This window comes from Eucalyptus grandis, chromosome 2 (assembly GCF_016545825.1).
Source record: "Eucalyptus grandis isolate ANBG69807.140 chromosome 2, ASM1654582v1, whole genome shotgun sequence".
Classification (NCBI taxonomy): domain Eukaryota; kingdom Viridiplantae; phylum Streptophyta; class Magnoliopsida; order Myrtales; family Myrtaceae; genus Eucalyptus; species Eucalyptus grandis.
Window position 1 is genome coordinate 38,140,315 of NC_052613.1, and position 22,119 is coordinate 38,162,433.

The 22,119-nt window shown below is 42.7% G+C and overlaps 4 protein-coding genes and 1 pseudogene across 8 annotated transcripts; 3 read left to right on the top strand and 2 right to left on the bottom strand.

Moving 5' to 3' along the window:
• Window positions 1-4,460: 4,460 nt before the first annotated feature.
• Window positions 4,461-6,572, bottom strand: LOC104432636 (gibberellin 2-beta-dioxygenase 6). 2 transcript variants are annotated; one of them, XM_039307406.1, is made up of 3 exons: window positions 5,990-6,572; window positions 5,047-5,353; window positions 4,461-4,934 (listed from the first exon to the last, which is right to left on the bottom strand). In XM_039307406.1, the coding sequence occupies exons 1-3, from the start codon at window positions 6,484-6,486 to the stop codon at window positions 4,713-4,715; spliced, it is 1,026 nt and encodes a 341-aa protein (XP_039163340.1). In that variant the 5' UTR covers window positions 6,487-6,572; the 3' UTR covers window positions 4,461-4,712. The 2 variants fall into 2 exon arrangements, with proteins under 2 accessions (XP_039163340.1, XP_010043419.2); XM_010045117.3 differs by having other exon boundaries at window positions 5,029-5,353; window positions 5,990-6,570.
• A 310-nt stretch (window positions 6,573-6,882) lies between these two features.
• On the top strand, window positions 6,883-8,650 carry LOC104432637 (PHD finger-like domain-containing protein 5A). Of its 4 annotated transcripts, XM_039307407.1 has the most exons (3): window positions 6,989-7,383; window positions 7,461-7,564; window positions 8,133-8,650. In XM_039307407.1, the coding sequence occupies exon 3, from the start codon at window positions 8,172-8,174 to the stop codon at window positions 8,502-8,504; it is 333 nt and encodes a 110-aa protein (XP_039163341.1). In that variant the 5' UTR covers window positions 6,989-7,383; window positions 7,461-7,564; window positions 8,133-8,171; the 3' UTR covers window positions 8,505-8,650. The 4 variants fall into 4 exon arrangements, with proteins under 4 accessions (XP_010043420.2, XP_039163342.1, XP_039163341.1 ...); XM_010045118.3 differs by lacking the exons at window positions 6,989-7,383; window positions 7,461-7,564 and adding an exon at window positions 6,883-6,982; XM_039307408.1 differs by lacking the exons at window positions 6,989-7,383; window positions 7,461-7,564 and adding an exon at window positions 6,888-6,982 and having other exon boundaries at window positions 8,090-8,650.
• A 1,864-nt stretch (window positions 8,651-10,514) lies between these two features.
• On the top strand, window positions 10,515-12,359 carry LOC104432638 (protein PSY3). Its single transcript, XM_010045120.3, has 2 exons — window positions 10,515-10,697; window positions 12,043-12,359. The coding sequence occupies exons 1-2, from the start codon at window positions 10,601-10,603 to the stop codon at window positions 12,186-12,188; spliced, it is 243 nt and encodes an 80-aa protein (XP_010043422.2). The 5' UTR covers window positions 10,515-10,600; the 3' UTR covers window positions 12,189-12,359.
• A 1,135-nt stretch (window positions 12,360-13,494) lies between these two features.
• LOC104432639 (selT-like protein) lies at window positions 13,495-15,849 on the bottom strand. Its single transcript, XM_010045121.3, has 4 exons — window positions 15,606-15,849; window positions 15,444-15,517; window positions 14,598-14,916; window positions 13,495-13,834 (listed from the first exon to the last, which is right to left on the bottom strand). Exons 1-4 carry the CDS (start codon window positions 15,777-15,779, stop codon window positions 13,718-13,720), a joined length of 684 nt encoding a protein of 227 aa, XP_010043423.2. The 5' UTR covers window positions 15,780-15,849; the 3' UTR covers window positions 13,495-13,717.
• Window positions 15,850-18,527: 2,678 nt separating this feature from the next.
• LOC120291028 lies at window positions 18,528-18,642 on the top strand (annotated as a pseudogene).
• The last annotated feature ends 3,477 nt before the right edge of the window (window positions 18,643-22,119 follow it).

Here is a 22,119-nt window from a genome sequence, read left to right on the forward strand (position 1 = left end):
AAACGCACGGAGATCCGATGGTCATCAAGGGATCGAAATTGCGCCTGGATCGGACGGTGGACAGCAGATCGCGATCAAAGGAACTGACGGCTAGATCTTTGCCACATCATCAAAGAATTTTGCCCGGAATTTTAAAGGAAAGGGTAAATTTTTTTGCGATTATTGCAAGCGTACTAATCATACCATTGACAGTTGTTGGAAATTACACGGGAAGCCGAGAGAAAAGGAGAAAAAAATTTCCACGGCTTATCAGGTCACTGGACCGACTGGTCCAAAAATTGATCAACCAATTTCATATGGTCAGTACCGGCAACTCATGCAGAAACTACAGAAGATGGAAATGTCCAACAAAGGGGGAAATTTCTCAGGTATTTCACATTGCCTAATTAATTCAATTTCCAGGAAGGCATGGATTATAAACTCTGGGGCAAGTGACCATATTATATGCGACAAGGAATTTTTTTCAAATATAAATGAAAGTTTGAATTTTCCTGTCTCCGTGCAATTACCCAACGGAAATGTTACTCATGTCAAGGTGACAGGGATAGTAAATCTCAGTCCTCAGATTATTCTCCAGAATGTGCTATATGTCCCAGAATTCCAATTCAACCTCATATATGTGTCTCAAGTATGCAAAGACAACTCATGCCGGGCAATATTCAATGCTGACACATGTTTATTTCAGGCCCTTTCGACTGGGAGACAAATGGGCTTGGGTAGTCTTTCTGAAGGACTCTATTTCTGGACGAGTTTTCCAAGTAATTTCAATTTTTCATGCAATTCCTCGAATAAGAAATCATTGTGTAATTCAACTGCTAATGATAGAAATTTGACTATGCATATGAGATTGGGTCACAGTGCTTCATTTTCATATCCTGAATGTCCCGTATGTCCTCTTGTGAAGCAATCACGCACACCATTTTCTTCTAGTACCTCACGGACTAGTCAAATATTTGCGTTACTTCATGTGGACATTTGGGGACCTTATCACACAGTGAATCATGATGGCTCCCGTTATTTTCTTACGATAGTAGATAATTATTCTCGAGCAACATGGATATTCCTTATGCAATTCAAAAATCAAGTCTATTCTCACCTGAAAAATTTCATTATGCTATCTAAGAACCAATTCAGGAAATCCATTCAGCGGATTCGCACTGATAACGGGCGCGAATTCTTCAGTCATGAATGCTCCCAGTTGTTTAATTCTCATGGTATTCTACATGAAAGTTCCTGCGTTTATTCACCACAGCAAAATGGAGTGGTTGAAAGAAAGCATCGTCATCTACTGGAAGTTGCTCATGCCTTGAAATTTCAAGCATCAATTCTGGAAAGATATTGGGGTGAATGTGTCACCACAGCAGCTTATCTAATTAATAGAATGCCTACTCGGATTCTTAATGGGCAAACGCCATTTGAGCTGCTATTTGGGAAGAAACCGGACTTGAATCATCTCAGGATCTTCGGATGCCTCTGCTATGCTGCAGTCATGGGGCCTCGAGATAAAATGAGCCCACATGCGCGGCGATGCGTCTTTATGGGCTATCCCAATCTCTAGAAAGGGTATCGGGTGCTTGAGATTTCCACAGGCGAATTTATAGTAAGTCGTGATGTTATTTTCCATGAGAATATTTTTCCATTTGCTGAAGGGGAATTTTCACATGGAGATCCAGAGATAACTTCCAGCCATCATTTCCTCCATGATGAAGCATCACATTGGGAATTCTCCTACATACCAATAGTACAGCTGAGGAATCCTATTCTTCTTACAATCCCAGCTCCACAAGATTCTAATGGACCTTCGAATCCTTCAGAACATATTCAGGGAGAAACCTTGGAGGAACCCATTGTTGATACAGAAGTTGATGACACTACAACACCTTCAGTGACATCACCACACACCACCGCAGTTGGGCATCGTAGGAGGTCTGGATGAGCTACAAAACCACCAACCTGGACGAAAGATTATGTCTGTGCTGCTCACAACTCTCCAGGTATTCGGTATCCAATCTCTTCATATGTTTCCTTTGATAGATTGTCTCAAGAACATAGATGTTGTATTAGTCAATTATCTGAAGAAAAGGAACCGTCCAGTTATAAAGAAGCCTCCAATAACCCAAAATGGCAAGAAGCCATGAAGGCAGAATTGAAGGCCCTCACTGATAATCATACATGGGATCTTGTTCCATTACCAGCTCAACGTAAACCTATTGGATGCAAATGGGTTTACAAGATCAAGTATTGGGCTGATGGCTCCATTGAACAGTACAAGACAAGATTAGTAGCCAAGGGGTTCACCCAAAGAGAAGGTTTTGACTACCATGAGACGTTCTCACCAGTTGCAAAGGATGTTACAGTCCGTTCATTCTTAGCTGTCGCTGCCATTAATGATTGGCACCTACACCAGATGGATGTCCATAATGCCTTCCTTCATGGCGATCTAGATGAAGAGATCTACATGGATATTCCTCAAGGCATACGGAGACAGGGGGAGAATAAGGTGTATCGTATCCGTAAATCCCTTTATGGATTAAAACAAAGGCCCGTACAATGGTATGCTAAATTTGCCAATGCTCTTACAACAAGAGGCTTGTGCAATCCAAGCATGATTATGCTCCGTTCTCAAAAACTAAAGGTATGTCATCTATCTATTTGATGATTTATGTCGATGACATACTTGTTATGGGAAATGATAGAGCCTCTATAGAGAATTTCAAGGAATATTTGCATGCTACCTTCCATATTAAAGATTTAGGAGCACCAAAATACTTCCTTGGAATCGAAATTGCCCGATCTGACAAGGGAATTTCCCTTAGCCAGCGGAAGTTCATCCTAGAGATTATATCAGAAGCAGGTCAATTAGGATGCAAGCCAGCTGTAATTCCTATAGAGCAAAACACTAAGTTGACCACCGCAGACTATGATAAAGGAATATCTCGAAATGATGATTCTCTACTCAGTGATCCGTCAGGCTATCAAAGACTTGTTGGAAAACTTATATATCTGATAATGACTAGACCTGATATCTCATATGTGGTTCAGACATTTAGCCAATTTATGCATTAGCCAAAGCGTTCTCATTTGGATGCAGCTCTAAAGGTCATAAAATATCTGAAGAAATGTCTGGGGCTGGGGATACTCCTTTCAAAGGAGTGTGACATGAGGATGACAGCATATTGTGATGCAGACTATGCAACATGTCCGATTAGTCGAAGATCTGTCATTGGATATTGCATTAAATTGGGAGGATCTCTTCTATCTTGGAAAACCAAGAAACAAGCCACTGTATCCCTATCCTCAGCTGAAGCGGAATATCGAGCTATGGCCAAGGCCACTTGTCAAGTGGTTTGGATGCGAGGATTACTCAAGGATCTTGGAGTAGAAGTGCAAGGACCCACGAGGTTATATTGCGATAATGATGCGGCTCTTAAACTTGCATCTAATCCTATAGTGCACGAAAGAACCAAGCATATAGAAGCGGATTGTCACTTTACACGGGAAAAGATCCTAGAAGGAGTAATTGAGACAAGAGGAATTGGGACAACAGAGCAACCAGCAGACTTGTTCACCAAACCCCTATGTTAGAGACAACACGCATATCTATTAAACAAGCTAGGCGTCTTGGACATCTACAAGCCACCAGCTTGAGAGGGAGTGTTGGAAGATATGCGGATTGCCTAATCCGATTTGATCTTAATTGATCATGATTGATCACAATCTTCATGTATATGTAAATTAAATATTGAGATCTAGATTTAGATTGATAGTCAGATCAATTACTTCCTTGTTCGAGATAGAACTTGTATTATATCTCTGCAGAATTGTACATTCAGAATGTATCAATGAGAATACAGAAAATCTCCCTACATCACTTTACAATTTTTCCTCTCCGAACCTTGTTCTTCCTTCACTCTTGCCTTCTTTCATCATCTACTCAAATATTTGCAATTGCTTAATCATCCCATAGAGAACTCATAGAGAGAACTCTAATGCTCATCTTATTTGCTTTAGTGCGCAATGACCGAGTAAGAATTTTGCTTTTAGGTGTACTTACCGACCCAATTGCTTGTTCCGACATCAAACCGTGCGAGTCCTATACGGACGTTGGATTTCTACTAGGGTCGAGTTTTTCAAATTCGAAAAATGATGCAACAATGCAAGTGATTAGGTACTTCCACGAAATTTCCAATGAAGCACGAGGATGCTTTGGGCATTGCACCCCTAATGGACCTACTCGCGACAAATTTAAAATTGGGGGCTACTCGAGTAAACATCGACGAGTACTACGAACCCAAGAAGGACGCCGCACCGGATTGAGATTTGACAGAAGTACTGGGATTGTCCGCCTCCTCAGGCAACGGAATCGCTAAGATGAATTCCCCCTTACGCACATTGCTTTTCTTCTTTTCAATAGGGCACCGACCGATTGTCGGTGAAGAAAAATCAAAGTGTTTATGGCGTGATAAACGATTATATGACCAGATCCCTTCCATCAATAACGAGTAATAGAAACCATTCATGTTGAATGAGAGATTCCAAAACAAAAATCTACTCTTGATTATGACATTAACCCGACAAGTCGAAGCTATTAGTCGCATCTCCACCTTCTTTCTTCTCTCTTTTGCCTTGTCAGAGTCTTTTTTTCTTTTTTAAAACTGTTTGTAACGTGAGAGCCTCGCGAGACATGTGCGATTCTTAGTACCGGCGGAGCTTTAATCAAGCTTGAATCGAGGGAGCCCGACTTTGAACCCAAGGGTCTTGACGTCTTGCTGCACTTGTGACTGGAAGTCGCCGTACGTGAAAGGCCTGTACTTTGAGCTTCGGATCACGCTGTCTTGGCCTGGGAACACGAAGTAACAAACCGAGGTCCGATCCTGTGGTTTCTTTACCTTCACTCTGTGCTTCACGCTTATGTACTCATCGTCGCTCATAGCCTGCCAATTCCGAAAAGAAAGTACAGGAAATCAAGTCTAACGGGTACTGAGCTTATTGCGCCAAGAAGAGCGCTAGAGAGAGGTTAAGGCGAACCTGCAACATATCGCCTACGTTCACGATTAGAGCATCGGGGACAGGTTGTACTTGTATCCATTGCTCGTCCTTGTAGAGCTCGAGCCCACCCACCTCATCCTGGCACAGGATGGAGAGCACCGAGCTGTCGCTGTGGGCTTCCATACCGGACATGTCGCTGCTGGCTTTCGAGCAATGTGGGTAGCGGTACAAGCGTACAAATCCCGTCGACTCCGATAGGTAACTCTTTGAGTGTGCTGGATCAAGTCTAAGGTCTTCAGCCATGGCTTGAAATAAGAGCTTAGCGATTCTTGCTAAGTGAACTCCGTATTCTTGTAGAAGATTCCTGATAATACAGAACCTCTAGTCTCATAACTTTCCTATTCAATTAATGAGGTTACTGTAATCAATCAAGATCCAAAGGGGAAATGGTCATTGTATAGTGCAGTAGTATCATAAGACAATTAATAGCAATCTAGTTCGAATTGCTCGGCAACATGGTAATCGATTAGGGGCTTAATCTAAAGTTATTAGGGACGCGGCGCATGTGCCTTGTTCACTAACTTCCCTCGGCAGAAATATACCCAAGTGAATACTGTTCTTTAACTTCTACACTAATTCCATTCCGTTCACGACATCATGTCCTTCATTTCAGCCAAAAAAATTAGATTAATGCTGTCGGGTCAAAGCATTAGGCATTAAGCATCCATCCGTCGGTCCATCCAATCGCAATCGATCGATCACGGGACCCAATTATATTAATACAGTCCCCGGACGGATCGAGCCCAAATCCGTCTCTTTCAATTTTCCTTTCCCGGCGGGGGACCATCCAATGAGTATGCATCACTTTCCAATCCCGAGGACAAAAAAAAAAAAAGGAGAAGGGGCCCAAATCCGTAAGGCCCCACCCCGTCCGACCACTACCGAATAACACCAAAGAAGCAATCGGACAAGAAAATCGAAGGGACGTGCGTTAGCGTACCTCAAACTCGCCACCGCGGTCACCACCTCATCATCATCATCGCCGCCGCCGCCGCCGCCGCCGCCGCCGTCTCCCAACAGCGAGAGCTGAGCGAGCGGGACGTTCAGGCCCTCCACCCAGTTCACGCCCTGCGCGCCTCCCAGGAGGGCCGACCCGGACGGTGTCAGGACCGGGGTGCCCCAGAAGTAGGACAGCGGGGCCACGAGCAGGGCCTGCTTGGACTCGAAGGGGAGCGCGAAGAGCCTCCTCGCGCGGTCCCTGAGCCGGGTCAGCAGATCGAGAGGGACCCCGTGGTTGACCACCCGGAATATCCCCCACGCCCGGCACGCCTCCCCGAGCCGCTCGCCCTCCACGTCCAGGCGCTGGAGATCCACGACCGGGATCGGGTCCTGCTCCTGGATCTGGTTCGTCGTCCGGGAGCCCTCGTCGGGGTCGACGGCCGGGGCCGGGCCGCTCGGGCGGCGAAACGGAGGAGGATACGACGACTGCAGCTCCATGTCAACGCTCGGCAGGGGGGGCGGCTCGAGAAAATTTGGGGTGGACTCAATATATAATGCTCGTACGAATACTATATGACACGAGACTTGGGAGAGACCGAGGGAGCGAGATAGAAGATGGTCGAGTAAAAATCTGGGGATGGGATGGGCCAACCGTTCTCCACGGTCCGCCACGTGTCCGCCGTGTCGCATGCATCGACGCCTTTCTTCGGACGCGATTTGTCATTCGGCATTTTCATATTTCTCCTCGCGCACGCCGCGGGGGGCTTGTCTGGCTGTCGAGCTACGAGGCTCAAAGCCCATCATCGCAGTCGGGCCCAGTCGCGTGTAGGCCAGGCCCGGCCCTGCAACTGGAAAGCGCGAGGTTTTTTGTATCTGGATAGTTCTGTTCCTTCTGCCAAATTCTAGCACTTCTCCTGCGGTCCAGTTTATACGGTTGCTCGCTCTCTTTCCCATACCAATAGATTTTCACGCCCCCTCTCCCGATCGTACGCAGGTTAGTCTTTTTTTTTTTTTTTCCAGTTTGTTCGGTTGTCTTTCACGGGCCATTATTAGCTCTATCTGATTAACATGCTTTGAGTTGGAAAACGATTTCGCAACAATGGCCACTGGCCTCGAAATATCCAATTTGGAAGCGGGCGCGACGTGTTTTTTCTTTGTACTTTATGAGGTTTTGTGGAGGAATATTATGCGTCTCTGAAGAACAGGTTTTGGACAAAGTCTTTAATAGAGGCTTTGGAAGAAAGTCCGCATGGTGGGGCTTGGCAAAGTAGGGCGTGTTTCACGCTGATGTAGCCAAGTTTGATGTGTTGGGAATGAGGACTTTTGCATAGCAGGCTGACTAAAACATTATGAGAGAGACAGAGACAGAGACTAAGGACAGTGTTTACAGAATAGGTATCAGTTAAACCCCGAGTCACAACAGGGTAGAAAAAAAAGGGATGCAAAGTGACTCACCATAGTGTTGTTTACAGAACAGATACAGTTAAACCCCTGGGTTTCAACAGGGAAGAAGAAAAGGGATGCGAAGTGAGGCGTCTTTAGGATGGAGTTGGATTTGGCCTGCTGGTAAACATAGGTAACTGGATAACTTTTGAAGAGAGGATGTTTAAATTGGTCTAGAAGCCAATACTAGTACCCTCCAAATAAACATGTGGCTTGCTAGAAGCCTAGAGAGGGAGTACTGGGTCTTTTTATGCAAAGGAGATTTGTTTACTTTCTTTCGCTTTGTGTACTTATCCATCGTGTACATTTTGTTGAACCATCATGTACATTTTGTTGAACTGTGCCGTCGCGATATACTAGGGTAGGATCGAAGGAAAAGTAATAAAATCATTGCCTACCTAGACTTGCCTTCTGTTGATTCAGACACAGTTCCTCATTGGATCCCTCTTTATTATATGTACGTATTTTGGCTGAATTTAGACAGCCACTTCACAGAGGCAATTTATCTATCATTATTTGCAGCTGATCAACTCCATTGCTTGGTGATACAAGCAAGAATTTGGGCTTGTCACATTGGATCATTTTGGCTGTCTCGTTCTTTATTTGCTTAAATGCAATCTACTTTACTTTCCTATTTTTCTTTTTTTAAACTGTGAAGTGAAGGTCCTTGTGCTCAAGCCTGATTATACATTCAATCACAGCTTGAAGGCGGTTGGAGCTGAGCGCTATCAGGAGATAGGATGGCCAAGCATCATCCAGATTTGATCATGTGCAGAAAGCAACCTGGAATTGCAATTGGACGCCTCTGTGAGAAGTGTGATGGGAAATGTGTCATCTGCGACTCTTATGTTCGTCCTTGCACCCTCGTTAGAGTGTGCGATGAGTGCAACTATGGCTCCTTTCAGGGTAGGTGTGTCATCTGTGGAGGAGTGGGAATATCCGACGCTTACTTCTGTAAGGAGTGTACGCAGCAGGAGAAGGATAGGGATGGGTGTCCCAAGATTGTCAATTTAGGAAGTGCCAAAACAGATCTGTTCTACGAGCGGAAAAAATATGGGTTTAAGAAAAGATGATTGATCGTATTGATTGTATCCCTTATTCTCATTCCATTTGCTTATCTATGCCTGGATTTGTCGATCGTGCTTGTACTGGCGGTGTTGTGGACAGCATGATCTGAGGCTGCAAATAGGTCTATTTTCAGAGCCATGTGTTTCCAACACATTCGTTGTTTTTTGCTCGATGCTCTGTGAAGCAACTAGTGCATTAAGTTATTAAAGTTTCATCGTGAGATGTGCTAAGGCATAGCTGTTTTACTTGCGAAGGTGAGTAGGAATCGAAGCACCTATTGACATGGATGGAGTGCTCGTGCGCCAATGTTTCTTGAGTTTTTTTTATCAGGAGCATATCTACATCGCTTTCTATGGGGTTTTTTTCTGTAGCTGTGTATGTTTCGACCCTCGGAAACAAGTTGCACGCATCCATTCTAGAGTCTTGATGGTGCGGAATTACCCGACGTAGTTAGGGCCAGCATGATGAGGCACTTCGACGCCATGGTGGAGTTTGATGCCGAAAGCTCTTTGGTGCTTTGACTACGGCGCCAGCCGATTTAGCCGCGCGACCCTGGTAGCTTTTTTCAGCGCTACAAAATCAATGGCTGCATAGGCTGGTAAGATAGCACTGTGGCCCAAAAATATTGCTTCGACGGGTCAACGTCGTCGGTGGTACTTAAAATAAAGTTCCCCCAGATTGAAGTGAATTATATATTTGTAGGGCACGGATCCTAAAGTAGAATGGTTTCGTACGTGATTTTCCCTATTAAAAATTCAATATATTTTGGTCTGGCAAATCGTAGGCTATGAGATAGGGTCGGATCTTTAAGAATGGAGGACACATAAATTATGGGGTTCGCTTTGTGACTGTTTTATTAGCCTGTCGGTGAAGGAATGAGTCTACCTTGACAGACAAAAAGAGAAAAACAGCGAGTTTTGATGAATCTACCTACTGAAGATAGGTACTTATACCAATAATAATAATAATAATAATAATAATAATAATAAAGGTAGGTACTGCAAGCGTAGATACGAAAGCTTTTCTTGAAATAAAAAGTGAATATAAACTAGAAAACAAGATCCAGAATATGTCTATATTCATGCGAGTGTAAGAGCTAACATATATGTTTTTTTCTTTGCCTCCGTATATGTACAGGTGAATTAATAGTGTTATCCGTTATTAACTTGCAAACCAGTTGCCAGGGCACTCATCTTACGTAATTTAAGTCTTGTCAGTCCATAGAATTCAAACTCAAGAAATGCCTCACCAACTCATGAATCATCCGATGCCGAGTCAAAATAGTTTCTAGAATAAATAAATTCATTTTCCAAGCTTGTTTCTACAAGTAGTTCCTACAAAGGATTGGACTCATGATGGGTACGATCTAGCGTTTTCGATACAAATGCTACATGACGGGTTCTTATCTTTCAGAAACTACAAGTGTAAGAGGATTATTCGGCGGCAAAATAATCTCGCTAAGAGCATCATTTCACGGCTATCGATAACAAATTGAATTAGGTGGTTTTGCTTTTCATTTTTATTTTTTTTGGGGACTTTCTCTCGCGGTTTCGCACTCAACTTATGACAGATAATTCAACAATAGGGCCTCTAATATCTGCTCGTGACCTCGAGGTAGGATTAGCCGCAGCAGCAAATTCACGAGATCCATGGTCTATAATTGGCATCTTTCGTGAGGAAAAGCCCTCGACTGTCACCATAAGTCGGTTCATCCATCACTACGGGGTGGGAGAAGCAGCGTTGACATGAGGTAGCCCCACAAAGGAGAGGAGATACTCGTATGATAATGGCTCGCGTAAGAACACGATTAAGTTGCCCTTTTTTCCGTCGGCAGCAACCCCGTTGACTCAATGGAAACGGGCGGCCAGGATAATTCGGGAGTAAGGAAAGGGGTGGTGGGCTTTGTGTTCATGAATCCCCGAAACGTGGTGGCCACCACGAACTTGGCAGACGTCAACTGCTAGTATCCCCACGTGCCTCGTCAGCCACGACTTTGCCTATAAGTAGTGGCCTAGCCTGGTCTCTCGTGAACAACTTGCTCAATCTCGTCCTGGTCAGGCGATCTCAGGGAGAGGGGGAGAGAGAGAGGGAGAGAGAGAAGATGTCGTTTAGAGGGAGGTTGGGCTTGTGCTTCTGCTTGCTGGTGGTGTTGCTGCTGCAAGATTCGGCGACGACCCTTTCGCTTGGCATTGCATCAGGTAAAGCCAATATGCATTGAACGAGCGGAGCATGCTTTGATCTGCTCCTAATTTTGAGTTCGAAACTGTCTTTATTGTGCCGGTTAAATGAAACAATCTCTCTTCAGGAGCTCATTTCTTTTCTTCCCTTCCGACGTTTCGTCCCTTTCTCTCTCTTTTGGTAGAAAGAAAAACAGCTTGTTTGTTCTTCAGCAGACTGATTTGAGAAAATAAATAGGCCCGCGGCCGAACGCAGCCATAAAATCTTGAGCTTTTCAGTTTCGATTAGAAAACGTATCTGGGGAAATTTGACGAGATGAAGGCATGAAGCCCTCGACTGCAGGCAGACCTTGACTATTCATATGCGTACTTACTCAGCGAGAGCGTGGTTTCGTCTTGAATGATGTAAATGGCATGTGGGCATGTTCATTTTGAGAACTTGAGTAGGAAAAATAGGCTGTAAATATATTAAAATAGACAGGTTCGATTTGGGTGTGAAGTCATTTGAGTTTTTGTGCATTCTTTGTTGCGATTGGGTCTCAAGTCACTTCCTCGAGCCCTGCTTCTTGGGTGTGTTAATCACTTCTTTATGCACAGCGCACGGCTAGACACCTGGTTGGACTTGGATCCTCTCTGCTAATTCCAGTACTCTCTCTCTCTCTGTGTATTACTTGTTGAGATGGCATGGTACGTACTGCGTGCGTTACAGCTAGGGAAAACCTGGAACGAGCGATTAAATTATGCACACAGCACGACACTGTCGATGCCTGTCTTGTCTCGTGCCTTGGGCACAGTGTCCTTTTCTTCTTTTCTTTTTTTTTGGGGGGGCGGGGGGCGTTACTGGGCTGAAGTGTTTTCTTCTTCTTCTTTTGGAACCACTCCGTTGACCAATTAGTCTGATTGCAGGGAAGGTTTTTAGTTATTGTTATTCATCATTTCTTCAGGGGGGCTCGGTTTGTGTGAAGTTTTGAAACAATGGGGGCGGAATCCAGCTTATTAAATGAAAATGAATCGGCACATAAATCGGTTCTGATGGAATCTGGTTTAAAAAGGAGAGAAAAAGATCACTTGCAGAGAGCTTATTCCATTAAACAACACCAGAGCGGAAGATATCAACCGCACAGAGTCATCACAAATATAGTTGGTGGATTTGTAGTTAGTCTGAATTGACGCTAATCGAATCTTTAGAAAGAGTAAACTTGTGGCGTTCGTTGCATAGCATATGACAGATTGCCACGATCTTCATCTCACAAAATCCTTTCATGGGTTCTTTCGTTTCGTCCAATGTGGGATTTACGGGTTTGACAGCAATAGCTATAGCTTAGAAAAGCAATGGTGAAGGACTCAAATATCTTGATGATTGCAGGGTATGAAGATAAAGGGATGGTGGAAGGAAGATCTTTGAGAGTGAGAGTGAACGACTATGAGGATCCATCGGCGAACCGTGGCCATGACCCTCCAACTCCAGCTCGGAAGGTTGGTAACGGCAATCGTGGTGGCAGGAAAGGCTGATAATGGTTGAACTCTTTCTTCCTTATTGACAGGAAATCAAACGTGTATTAACTTAGGTATCAGTTTCCATACATACTTTGGATCTTCGTTCTACTGGGGGGGGGTGATATACTTGATGCAGTGACTTATTTCAAATGTTCTCTTTATCAATATATTGTTGCAACAGTATGCTCTGCAAATACTTAACATCACCCAGCCGACACCACGCATGATAGGTTCAACTTTGCGAGTTCAGTTAATTAGCTGGCGTTTTCAGTTAATCACGTGTGGAAATGAATTAAGCATTCATGCGGGGAAAAGAAAATAAAGGACAGACCCAGAATGAACTGTCGTAGCTTATAAATTTACCCAAAAATTAAACTGAAAATTTCTAAATCACAAGCTTGAGGCTTTGCTAGTAGCAGCGGCAGTCCCCTATGAAAAAGAGGCTATCAATGAAAACACGGCTCTGTTCATGGCATCTATACCAGAAAGCGATCCTCCATGCAATTTGGGTCCGATGCCGTCATTTCTTCAATGCTTGGGACAAGAAAACGTGCTATTTCTCTGTGATTATTAGATCTTGCTTTTATCTTCTTGTAGTGAGCTTAAATCTGCCACGCGGTGATGTTAAGGTGTCAATCTGGTCAGTAAGCCAAGATTGATACTGTGTCTGTTTTGTGCAAACCCATCAAGTCCAGGTTCGAAACACAAAGTCGCATAGTTGATGGATTCGCTGGATATCAGAAGAAAGTGCAACTTTTTCATGACTCCCAAAAGTCTAAAATCGAATTTCCCCCATCGCCTACACCGTACTCTAGTGTCAGAGAAGCATCCGTGTCTATTAATTTGAGTGGGAACAGGACAGTGAGCAAGTACTGAACTAAATGCAGTTTTGTTAATATCGCGATGTGGTCGATCATCTATGAATCTGGCCAGATGAAACTGCCTTTCCAGCACTACCATCCTCTTTGTCGGGGTAAATGTCACGCAGATGAAATTGGCCCTACTTGAAGTAAGCTTCAAAGAGCAGATCACGATCTTTTCCACTTCCAATTCCTAGTACAATTGCCAAGAAACTCCTGATTTGAAATCATTCGATTTACAACTCTGAATTCACGCATGCTACCCTTAGCATATATGACTCTCGTTTTCTTCTATGCACATCGCCTAACGCATATTCAATGGCAAAGTTGGCTCACAACAGAGCCCATGAAGGCTCAACCTTAATTTAAATTCGTCTTATTGGGGGCAGAGGATTCCCCAGAGTGATGTTCGTTCATTTTTGTTTCATTTGTCATTCTAGGAAAAAAAAGACAGGCAAGAGTTAGTCCCAGAAAAAGGAAGTCACAATCCACTGTGATATATATGACACTAAGTGAAGGGTTCTAGGATTAGAAACATCGAACAGGTTACAAGTAACTTTCAGATGAGGATAGCTTCAGTCACTAAAAATGCGTATAGTTGTACACAAAATGAAACCTGCTGATAATTGGGAGCAATAACTGGTTCTTTAAGATTTGACCAGAAAAGCATATCATCTTAAAGAACTAGGACCACATAACCCCAAGGCCATCTGTGACTCTAGAATTTGCCAATCTTCTGCCAACCAGGTCTTTCAATTCAATCTCACCAGGAAACCTTGCCTCCTTCAATTTTGAGAAGAGCTGGGATATACAAGTGAGAAAAGGAGTCAGGGTCATAATAATTCAGTGATAGATCAAATCATACAATGATACCAAAGCTAGACAACAAATGCCAAACAAAATGAGGGTATTTCTCATGACCACCCCAAAATGGATAATTGAACCATTTCCCAACCCATATGGTTGTTATATAGGTCATAAATGGGTTAGTTAGATTAATTAAACATGTCATCAATGGGTTTAAACATTATATGAGTGTTAAATAAGCCATAAATGGGTCATAAATGGGTTTACATCTTACTTAGACCCATCCTACCTCTATGAGTCTCTTCATTCTTTCTCACCCTCACTCAATCTCGCATTTGCTCACTCCACACTCTCACCTCAGCTTGAGGCTCAATTTGAGTATGAGTTTTTGTAGAGTAGGTTAACTATGAGAGTGTTTTAACAATATGGATCGAGTCAGGTATGGGTATGGTATGGGACATTAAATCTTCATTGCATGGAAATGGGTCAAAACGGATTAAATGGATCAATTTGGTTAGACTATTTTCAATCCGACCGGAACCCGACCCACCTGTTTGAAGGTAACAATCTCCAAGAAGAAGCCATAGAACTAGCAAGACAACAGAGCCCAAAGAGCTATATGACAATACGACACCCATGTTTTAGATAGCTTGTGTAAATTCAACTGTCAAAACTCAAAAGTGAAGATCCATGACATCTATGTTCTGCAACAATATTTTCAAAATAGATAAAGTAATTATAGGTAGAAAAAACGAACCAGCTCATCATTGCAGTAAACTTCAAAAGCACCAGAGCTTTGCAGGAAGGACTGGAACATGTTGCCGAGAAGCCAAGTTGAAGCAATAGTCCCAAACCTGTTTGCACGAAGAGAATAATACCAAGGTGGAGGCGCTGCAATCCCAATCATCGGAAAAATATGCTCTCCAGCCATGATGACAGCAAATACTCCTATTTGAGCAACCGGCACCAATTTAGCCAAAACGCGCTTTGGCAGTGGCGGAGGGTAGTTTGCAAGAACAACATCAAGGCCAGGAAACTGCGTCTCCAGCATCTTCTTCATTGTTACTGCAGTACCCCTGACATAAACAATTCATATGAATAATGAAATGAATAACCTACAACTTAAAACTCAAAGCAGGAGTTGATCCAATCATCACTAGCAGTTCTGAGACCTACGGAGCCAAAGTTTAATGGTGACTACAAACGTCATAAATCATATCACAAAAGTCACACCGCCCCAATTTTCATACTCTACAAAAGTTTAGCAATCACTTCATACTCTTTAAAGGAGATTGCAAACCCTCTACATCCACATAGATGAACAGCTATGGCAAGTCATAGTTCTCAAGAGGCTATCGATTGGAATCATCCCAAGCTAGTTCCTTGCAAGCCCAAACAGAACATATCCCACTTAAGGGAGCAACAAGCATAATCGCCTGATACTGATACCAAACTCGTTCCCAAAGCGCGCGGACGATCATATCGCGACTGACAAACACAACCGCCGTACGGCGGCATCCTAGCCCTAAACCGAAGCGCGCAAGCGATCAAGTCCAGGCCAATGCAAAAAGGCACGCGCGAAGCAGGAGCGAAGGGTACCTACCTATACGAGCAAGACGAACAGAAATTGATGAAGACCGTGCTCCCCAGACCGATCCCGCCGACGGCGCTCGGCTTCTGCAATCGAAAGACCAAAAAACAAACGATTAGACGGACCGAACGGGACTCCGCGCCTCGAAGCAAACCGCGCAATGAGCTCGATCACCTGAGGAGGGAACTCTAGGGCTTCGGGAGGATTGGGGGGCTGGTGCTGGAGGTGATGGTGGCGGTGGGGGAGAGGCGGCGGCGGCTTCGCAGGCGGAGGCACGAACAGGTTGACGAGGTCGGAGCACAGGAGGAAGAGCGGTAGCCCTAGCAGCAGGATCTGCGCTCGATCCATTTCCGGATCCTTGCCTGGAGCTTCCGAGGAGCGGCGATGGCGGAGCGGATGGAGACCTCGGCGATCGATTGATTTTAGGATGGAGGTCGACGCTGTGACTCCAACCCGTTTGGCTGCTTGGATCTACTCGCTCCGGGTCGCGGATCGACTTATCCTGAACCGGAATTAGATCAACTCGCCGTCCTCGCTGCAGAAAGTTACGTGATTGCTCGTTTCGCTGCAATGGACGCTAGTCCGCGGCGAAAAAAATTACGGAAATTTGACATATGGTGGGGGAATGTCCACGCCAACATCGATATTTACGAAGCACGCTATAGATCACAAGCTTGACTCGAAAGTTTAAACAGAACTCGAAATACTTTTCGAATGATACTTGGCAAAAAAAAAAAAAAAAGGGAAAAAGCCACGAAAAACCCTAAATTTTACTTAAAATGACACATTTACTCCAAACTTTTTTTTTGTGATATGAAAAACTCCAAACTTTTCAAACCATAACACATTTACTCCATTAAGGATATTTTTATCTTTTTATTCTGTTTTTTCCTTTTTCTTTTTTTTTCTTTTTTTCTTCTTCTTCCCTCCGCCAACCATGGCGAAGGGGAGCCGGCGTCCGGCGAGTGTCGCCCTCGCCTACGTCGGGTGAGGGTGTCCCGCCCTCGCCAGATGCGGCTTCCCTCCCCTGGCTAGCCGGCGGAGGGAAGAGAGAAGAAAAAAAGATTTTAAAAAATGAAAAGATCAAAATGCCCTATAATTTGTAAATGTGTCACATAATAAAAATTCAGGGTTTTTTATGTCACAAAAAAAAAGTATGAGGTAAATGTGTCACGATTGGTAAAGGTCGGGGTTTTTCACGTACCTAAAAAAAAAAAGTTTGAGATAAATGTGTCACTTTTGACAAAATTCAGGGTTTTTCGTGACTTTTTCCCAAAAAAATAAAAGAATTTTGGCAATAGGTATTTTTGCCGTTAGGTTTCTTCTACGTGAATTCATGGGCACTTATTCACTTATCCCCTCGTGTTCAAGCTTGCTCAAACTTTACAATTCAAGTTTGAGTCGATCTAATGCTCATAGGAGTCCATTTGACCACGGCACGAGAGAGAAAGTCTTCGACCTATTTGAATTCAAAACTAGTGAGAATGGATATAAAATTTGAGCAAACTCGGACACTAAAGAGTAGTTAACAAATGCTCAAAGTACTGGGAAGATGGAGGATATCATGGATACACAAGAGTAGTTAAGTGAAGCAATGAACATGGATTGTAGTAGCCATTGAAATGGACTTTTATGAGCATTAGATCAAGCTTAAACTAGATAAAGCTTGATTCTCTTTTACATAGACCTCCTTCGTTAACTTTCTTTTGTATTTAAACTCAACCATATATTTGAAACAATCATTTTATGTCACCAATAATTTCATAAAAATAATTACAGCATATTTCAATAGACATTACCAATTTAGTGATATTTGAATTATTACTTGACTTCATTAAGATTTCAAGAGAAGAGCACATCGATTAATAGAGATAATCATATATTTGATAGTTATTTTTCAAATTACTTTCTATAGTTGCATTTGAAGAATTCTCGTCAATATGCATAATATTCAAATATATGTAGGTGAAATCAAGCTTTTGACTCCTTCCATGGCCACTGAAACGCGGTGCTCTCTCCGGGCCCATACTCAACACAAGAACCGAGTGAAGACCTCCTCTTAAAAGCGAAGAAAACTACCGGAAATGTCATCTGGTTAACCGTCACCACCACTTAAGTGTCTGAACATATTCCAGCAATTCATTCTAAATTAAATTTTGACTTGACGGTGACTTTGTTTTAAAAGAAATTGAGGTCCACACGAAAAATTCTTCCTATCACATGGCAAAATGAACAAAACAGTGACTACATCTAAAATTAGGGAAATTTTTTTTGATAACCTGGGAACCGCCGTACAGCTAGCAGCCGACGATGTAAACACAGCGTGAGGGCATTAACTACAATGAAGTGTTCTCTCCCGTGGTAAGACATACTTTGTGTTTTACTTGCCTTAGTTGCTTCGCAGGATCTCGAGTTAGAGCAGCTAGATGTGAAAACTACGTTTCTTCACGATGAGTTAAAGGAGCAAAAATATATGAGTTAGCTAGAGGGATTTGCTATTCCGGGTAAAGAATATCATGTTTGTTAGTTGAATTAAATCTTTGTATGGGTTAAAACAGTTTGGCAGTGATATAAATATTTTAATACTTTCATAACTAGTCAAGACTATTCAAAAAATCATATGGATAGTTGTGTTTACTTTAGGAAATTGGAGAATAATTCTTTGATTTATCTACTTTAATATGTTGATGATATGCTGATAGCAGTTAAGAATATGTCTGATATTGATGTGCCGAAGAGGTGGTTAAATGCTGAATTTGAAATGAAAAATTTAGATTCTACAAAGAAAATATTGGGTATAGAGATTTTGCGTGATAGGACTGCAGGAGTTTTACGTTTATCTCAGAAGAAATAAATTGAGAAAATCGTGGTATGTTTTAATATGCGATCTACAAAATCTGTAAGTACACCTTTAGTGAAGCATTTTAAATCGCAGACTAAGGAGGAGGAATAACATATGTCTCGTGTTCCTTATTCTAATGCCGTGAGTAGTATTATGTATGTTATGGTGTGTACTATGCCTGATATTTCACAAGCTGTGAGCGTGGTTATATATGAAGTGTCATAGTAAAGCTCATTAAGAAGGTGTGAAGTGGATTCTCATATATTTGAAGGGGGGAGACATCCGATAAAATTGGAACGATACAGAGAAGATTAGCATGGCCCCTGCGCAAGGATGACACGCACAAATCGAGAAATGGTATCAGAGCCGACTCCCGCAGCGTGTGGGGCCACAGCGAGGACGCCCTTCTGTTAAGGGGGGAGAGTGTGACGACCCGAGCGGCGGTGCGCAGGGAGGAGGGATGGCGGTGCGTCCGCGCCTCGGTCCCCGGACGTGCGCAAGGAAGGGATCCATCTCCCTCTTGTCCCACATCGCTTAGGGGGGGAGTCCTGGGAGCCTTTATAAGGCTTGGGTCCCTTAATATGTGTGACGCGTTTTAAAGCCGTGAGGACTTAGTGTCCAAAGCGGACAATATCACACAGTGGGACCCGGGATGTTACAAATGGTATCAGAGGGATAGCAATGGCAGTGAGACCACTGGTTTTGTGGATTCAGATTATGCCGGTGACTTGGATGATCGCAAATCTTTAGTAGGGTACGTGTTTACGCTAGCGGGTGGTGCAGTTAGTTGGAAATCGTCCTTACAGAATCACATTACCTTGTCTTCGATGAAGTGGAGTAGATGATACTAACCTTTGTAGCGAATGAGGCGATATGGTTACAAAGTTTGCTCTTGGACTTTGGGTAACCCAACAGAAAAGTGTAAATATACATTGTAATAACCAATGTGCGATATATTTGGTGTATAATCTAGTTTATCATGAGCGAATGAAGTATATCAACATCAAATACCACTTCATCCGAGATATCTTAGCTAAGGGTAATATTATTGTTAAAAAGATTGCCAAAGAATGAAATTCGAAATTCTTTTTTAGGTCTTGGATGTATTCGGTTGATAGAGACTCTTGAAGGTTTACAAAAGAATAAATAATATAATAAAAAGGAAAAGTAAGGGTTTCTTCTTTATAATCTTTGTAGCGTCCAATTCTTTGAAGGAAGAATCAAACCGTGGGGCCCAGAGTCAAAGTTATTGACTTTGGGCACACGTATAATAATAGATACAAGTTCTCGCTCTGGTGTGAAGCTGCTGAAGCCCTTCGCATGTAGAGAAAAACTCAAAAAATAGGACCGCCGCTTGAGTGAAGTCCTATGAAGAAGATACGTACGTGGAAAGAAAGAAAAGGCGCTAGGGATATTTTTTTTTTGGCATATGACTTAAACGCGTTGTAATTTTTAGGCTATGAGTTTATATCTAAATGAGTTGTTTATTTATAAACACTTTGAGTTTGAGTAGGTGTGGGAAACACTCGGCGTATGAGTAATTGTAAACTTTGATTCTCCGATTATAGTGGATTATTTGCTGCTTGCTCTTTCCGTGGACATAGGTACCGATATTCGACCAAACTATGTAAATTTATAGTATCCTTATTATTTCTCGTTGACGTAAATTGTAAGATCCCGTCGTTTCCGCGTATTATATTCCAACACCAAAAACTAGAAATCAATATACATCATCAAGGTATGGTTGACAGAGATCAGTGTTGACACCCGAAATTTTTGTTAACATTTTGAACGAATATTTAACAAAAATATAAAAAAAAATGAAAATGAAAAAAAAACGATGAAATGAAAAGATAAAAAATTAGAAATAAAAGAAGAAGAAGAGAAGAGAAAACAAAAAGAAAAAGGAAAAAAAAATGCTGAAAAAAATATATAAAGGCTCGCTCATTTTTTGGCGCGAGGGGCTCTCTCATTTTTTCGCGCGCGGATTCTCTCTCACGAGCTCTCTCTTGAAACCTCTGGACTCACATACTCTCTCGCTCGATTCTTTCTCTCTGTAATTGCTCGATGGAGCTCTTCCATGGGAGATTGGAGGAAACCCTAAATCTCCGTATCTCTCTCTTCTCGGCGGTGATAACCTCTTCCTCCGCTGAAATTCCCGTCTCCGGCGAGTGGAGTTGGAGTTTGTTACAGATTTCGCCGCCGGTGTTCGTCCACACGAGGCGGCTCTCGCTCGATCTCTCTAGTTCTTCGTTTTTCTCTCTCAGTGGCTCTCGAACGAGTTCGGCTTTCTGATCAGCAACATCGACGACGACGACGATAGCAGATCTGTCTTTCTTTCTAGGATCGGAGGTTAGCTTACTCGAGCAGAGACTCTGGTCTCGATTCTCTCTCTCAGAGCTCCCTCTCTAGATCTCTCGATTTTCGCTTTTCTTTCCCGAGCTCTGGTCGGAGGCAAAGGTTTTCCTCCATTGGCGTGCGATCGAAGATTGAGCGTCGGCAGTTGGAGATTGTGAGGATTTGGTTCTTTCTCGGAGATCGGACGTCCGCTCGCTCGATTAGTGGTTCTCTTTCTAGATCGGGCTCGCCGGATCAGGTTCTCTTTCTCTCTCTTGATTGCTCTGTCTCGCGCACGATCTGTCGCTCTCTCTCTTGGATTGCTCTCTGTGGTTCGATTGCTTTGTCTCGTGTTTCTTTTATATAGAGCAATAACATGGATTTAGCTTTAGTTTTCATTCGGTAGTTTTTGTAGTGTTCTGTCAACCCAACATAGAAGTGCTGCGACTTGTAAGTGATCATGGCTGTGGTTGGGGTTAGTATAGTCTCGCTTTGCACATGGTATGGCATGCCGCTATTATCGAGTGACAACATGCTGGTCATGATGGTGAACTCCACGGGTACACTTTTTTCAATTGGCATACATAGTTTTCTATGTGACATATGCAGATAAACAGAAAAAGGTTGCTGGCTCCTTCGCATCGACTTTTTAAGTGCAGATACTCCGGGCAGCAGATTTTAATGATCATAACCTTTGATTTAAGCTGCCATTCATATTATGTTTGAATGCTTTTTAAGCAAATGATGATGTTGGGATTGCTTTCAGCTGTTCTTGGCATTTTTGCAATTGTAGTAGTTACGAGCTTACATATATCAAATACTAACCTGCGGAGGGACATTGTTGGGATTATAAGTGGTGTCTTCCTTGTTTCCATGCTTGCTTACTCCTCATTACATAGTTTATCTATTCTTGTTTCTACTAATGTGATTGAATGAGGTTGATGATACAAAAAAAAAAAAAAATCACGTGTGGAATGGTCTTGCTCTATTGTTCTCTTTCTTAGCAAATTTCTGTTGTTTGATAATTGATATTAGATATCCACCATCAAGCCAATTTCCAACACTAATCACTTTGCCCAGTGGCTTATTTGTGTTCTACCGATCCAAACTCTCTGTGCTTTTGTTTGTAAAGATGTCCAGAGTTATGTTTTTCTTTAGTGTCGGTATTTCTTTGCTTGATGTCTTTTCTTATTTCTGACTTCAAAGCTCCTTTTGGCTTTCTTGAAGTTGTATGTCTTTCCATGATACACGCCATTTGTGAATATCGTATGCTATAATTGCTGCACTGTTCTTGTGTAGATTGTTTTAGCTAATTGACACATCTCTTCTCTTGAATCTTTTCAAAAAAAAAAAAAAAAAAGAATGCTGAATCGGAGAATGCTGTCTTCTTAAAGCTACTCATGACATGCTATCTTTTCTGTGGCTAGTTGTTGTTAATTTTGAAATGAAATAGTATATGGGGGTGTTTGGTTCAGTTTTTTCCAAGGGGCTTTCAGCTCCAAAGCCCTT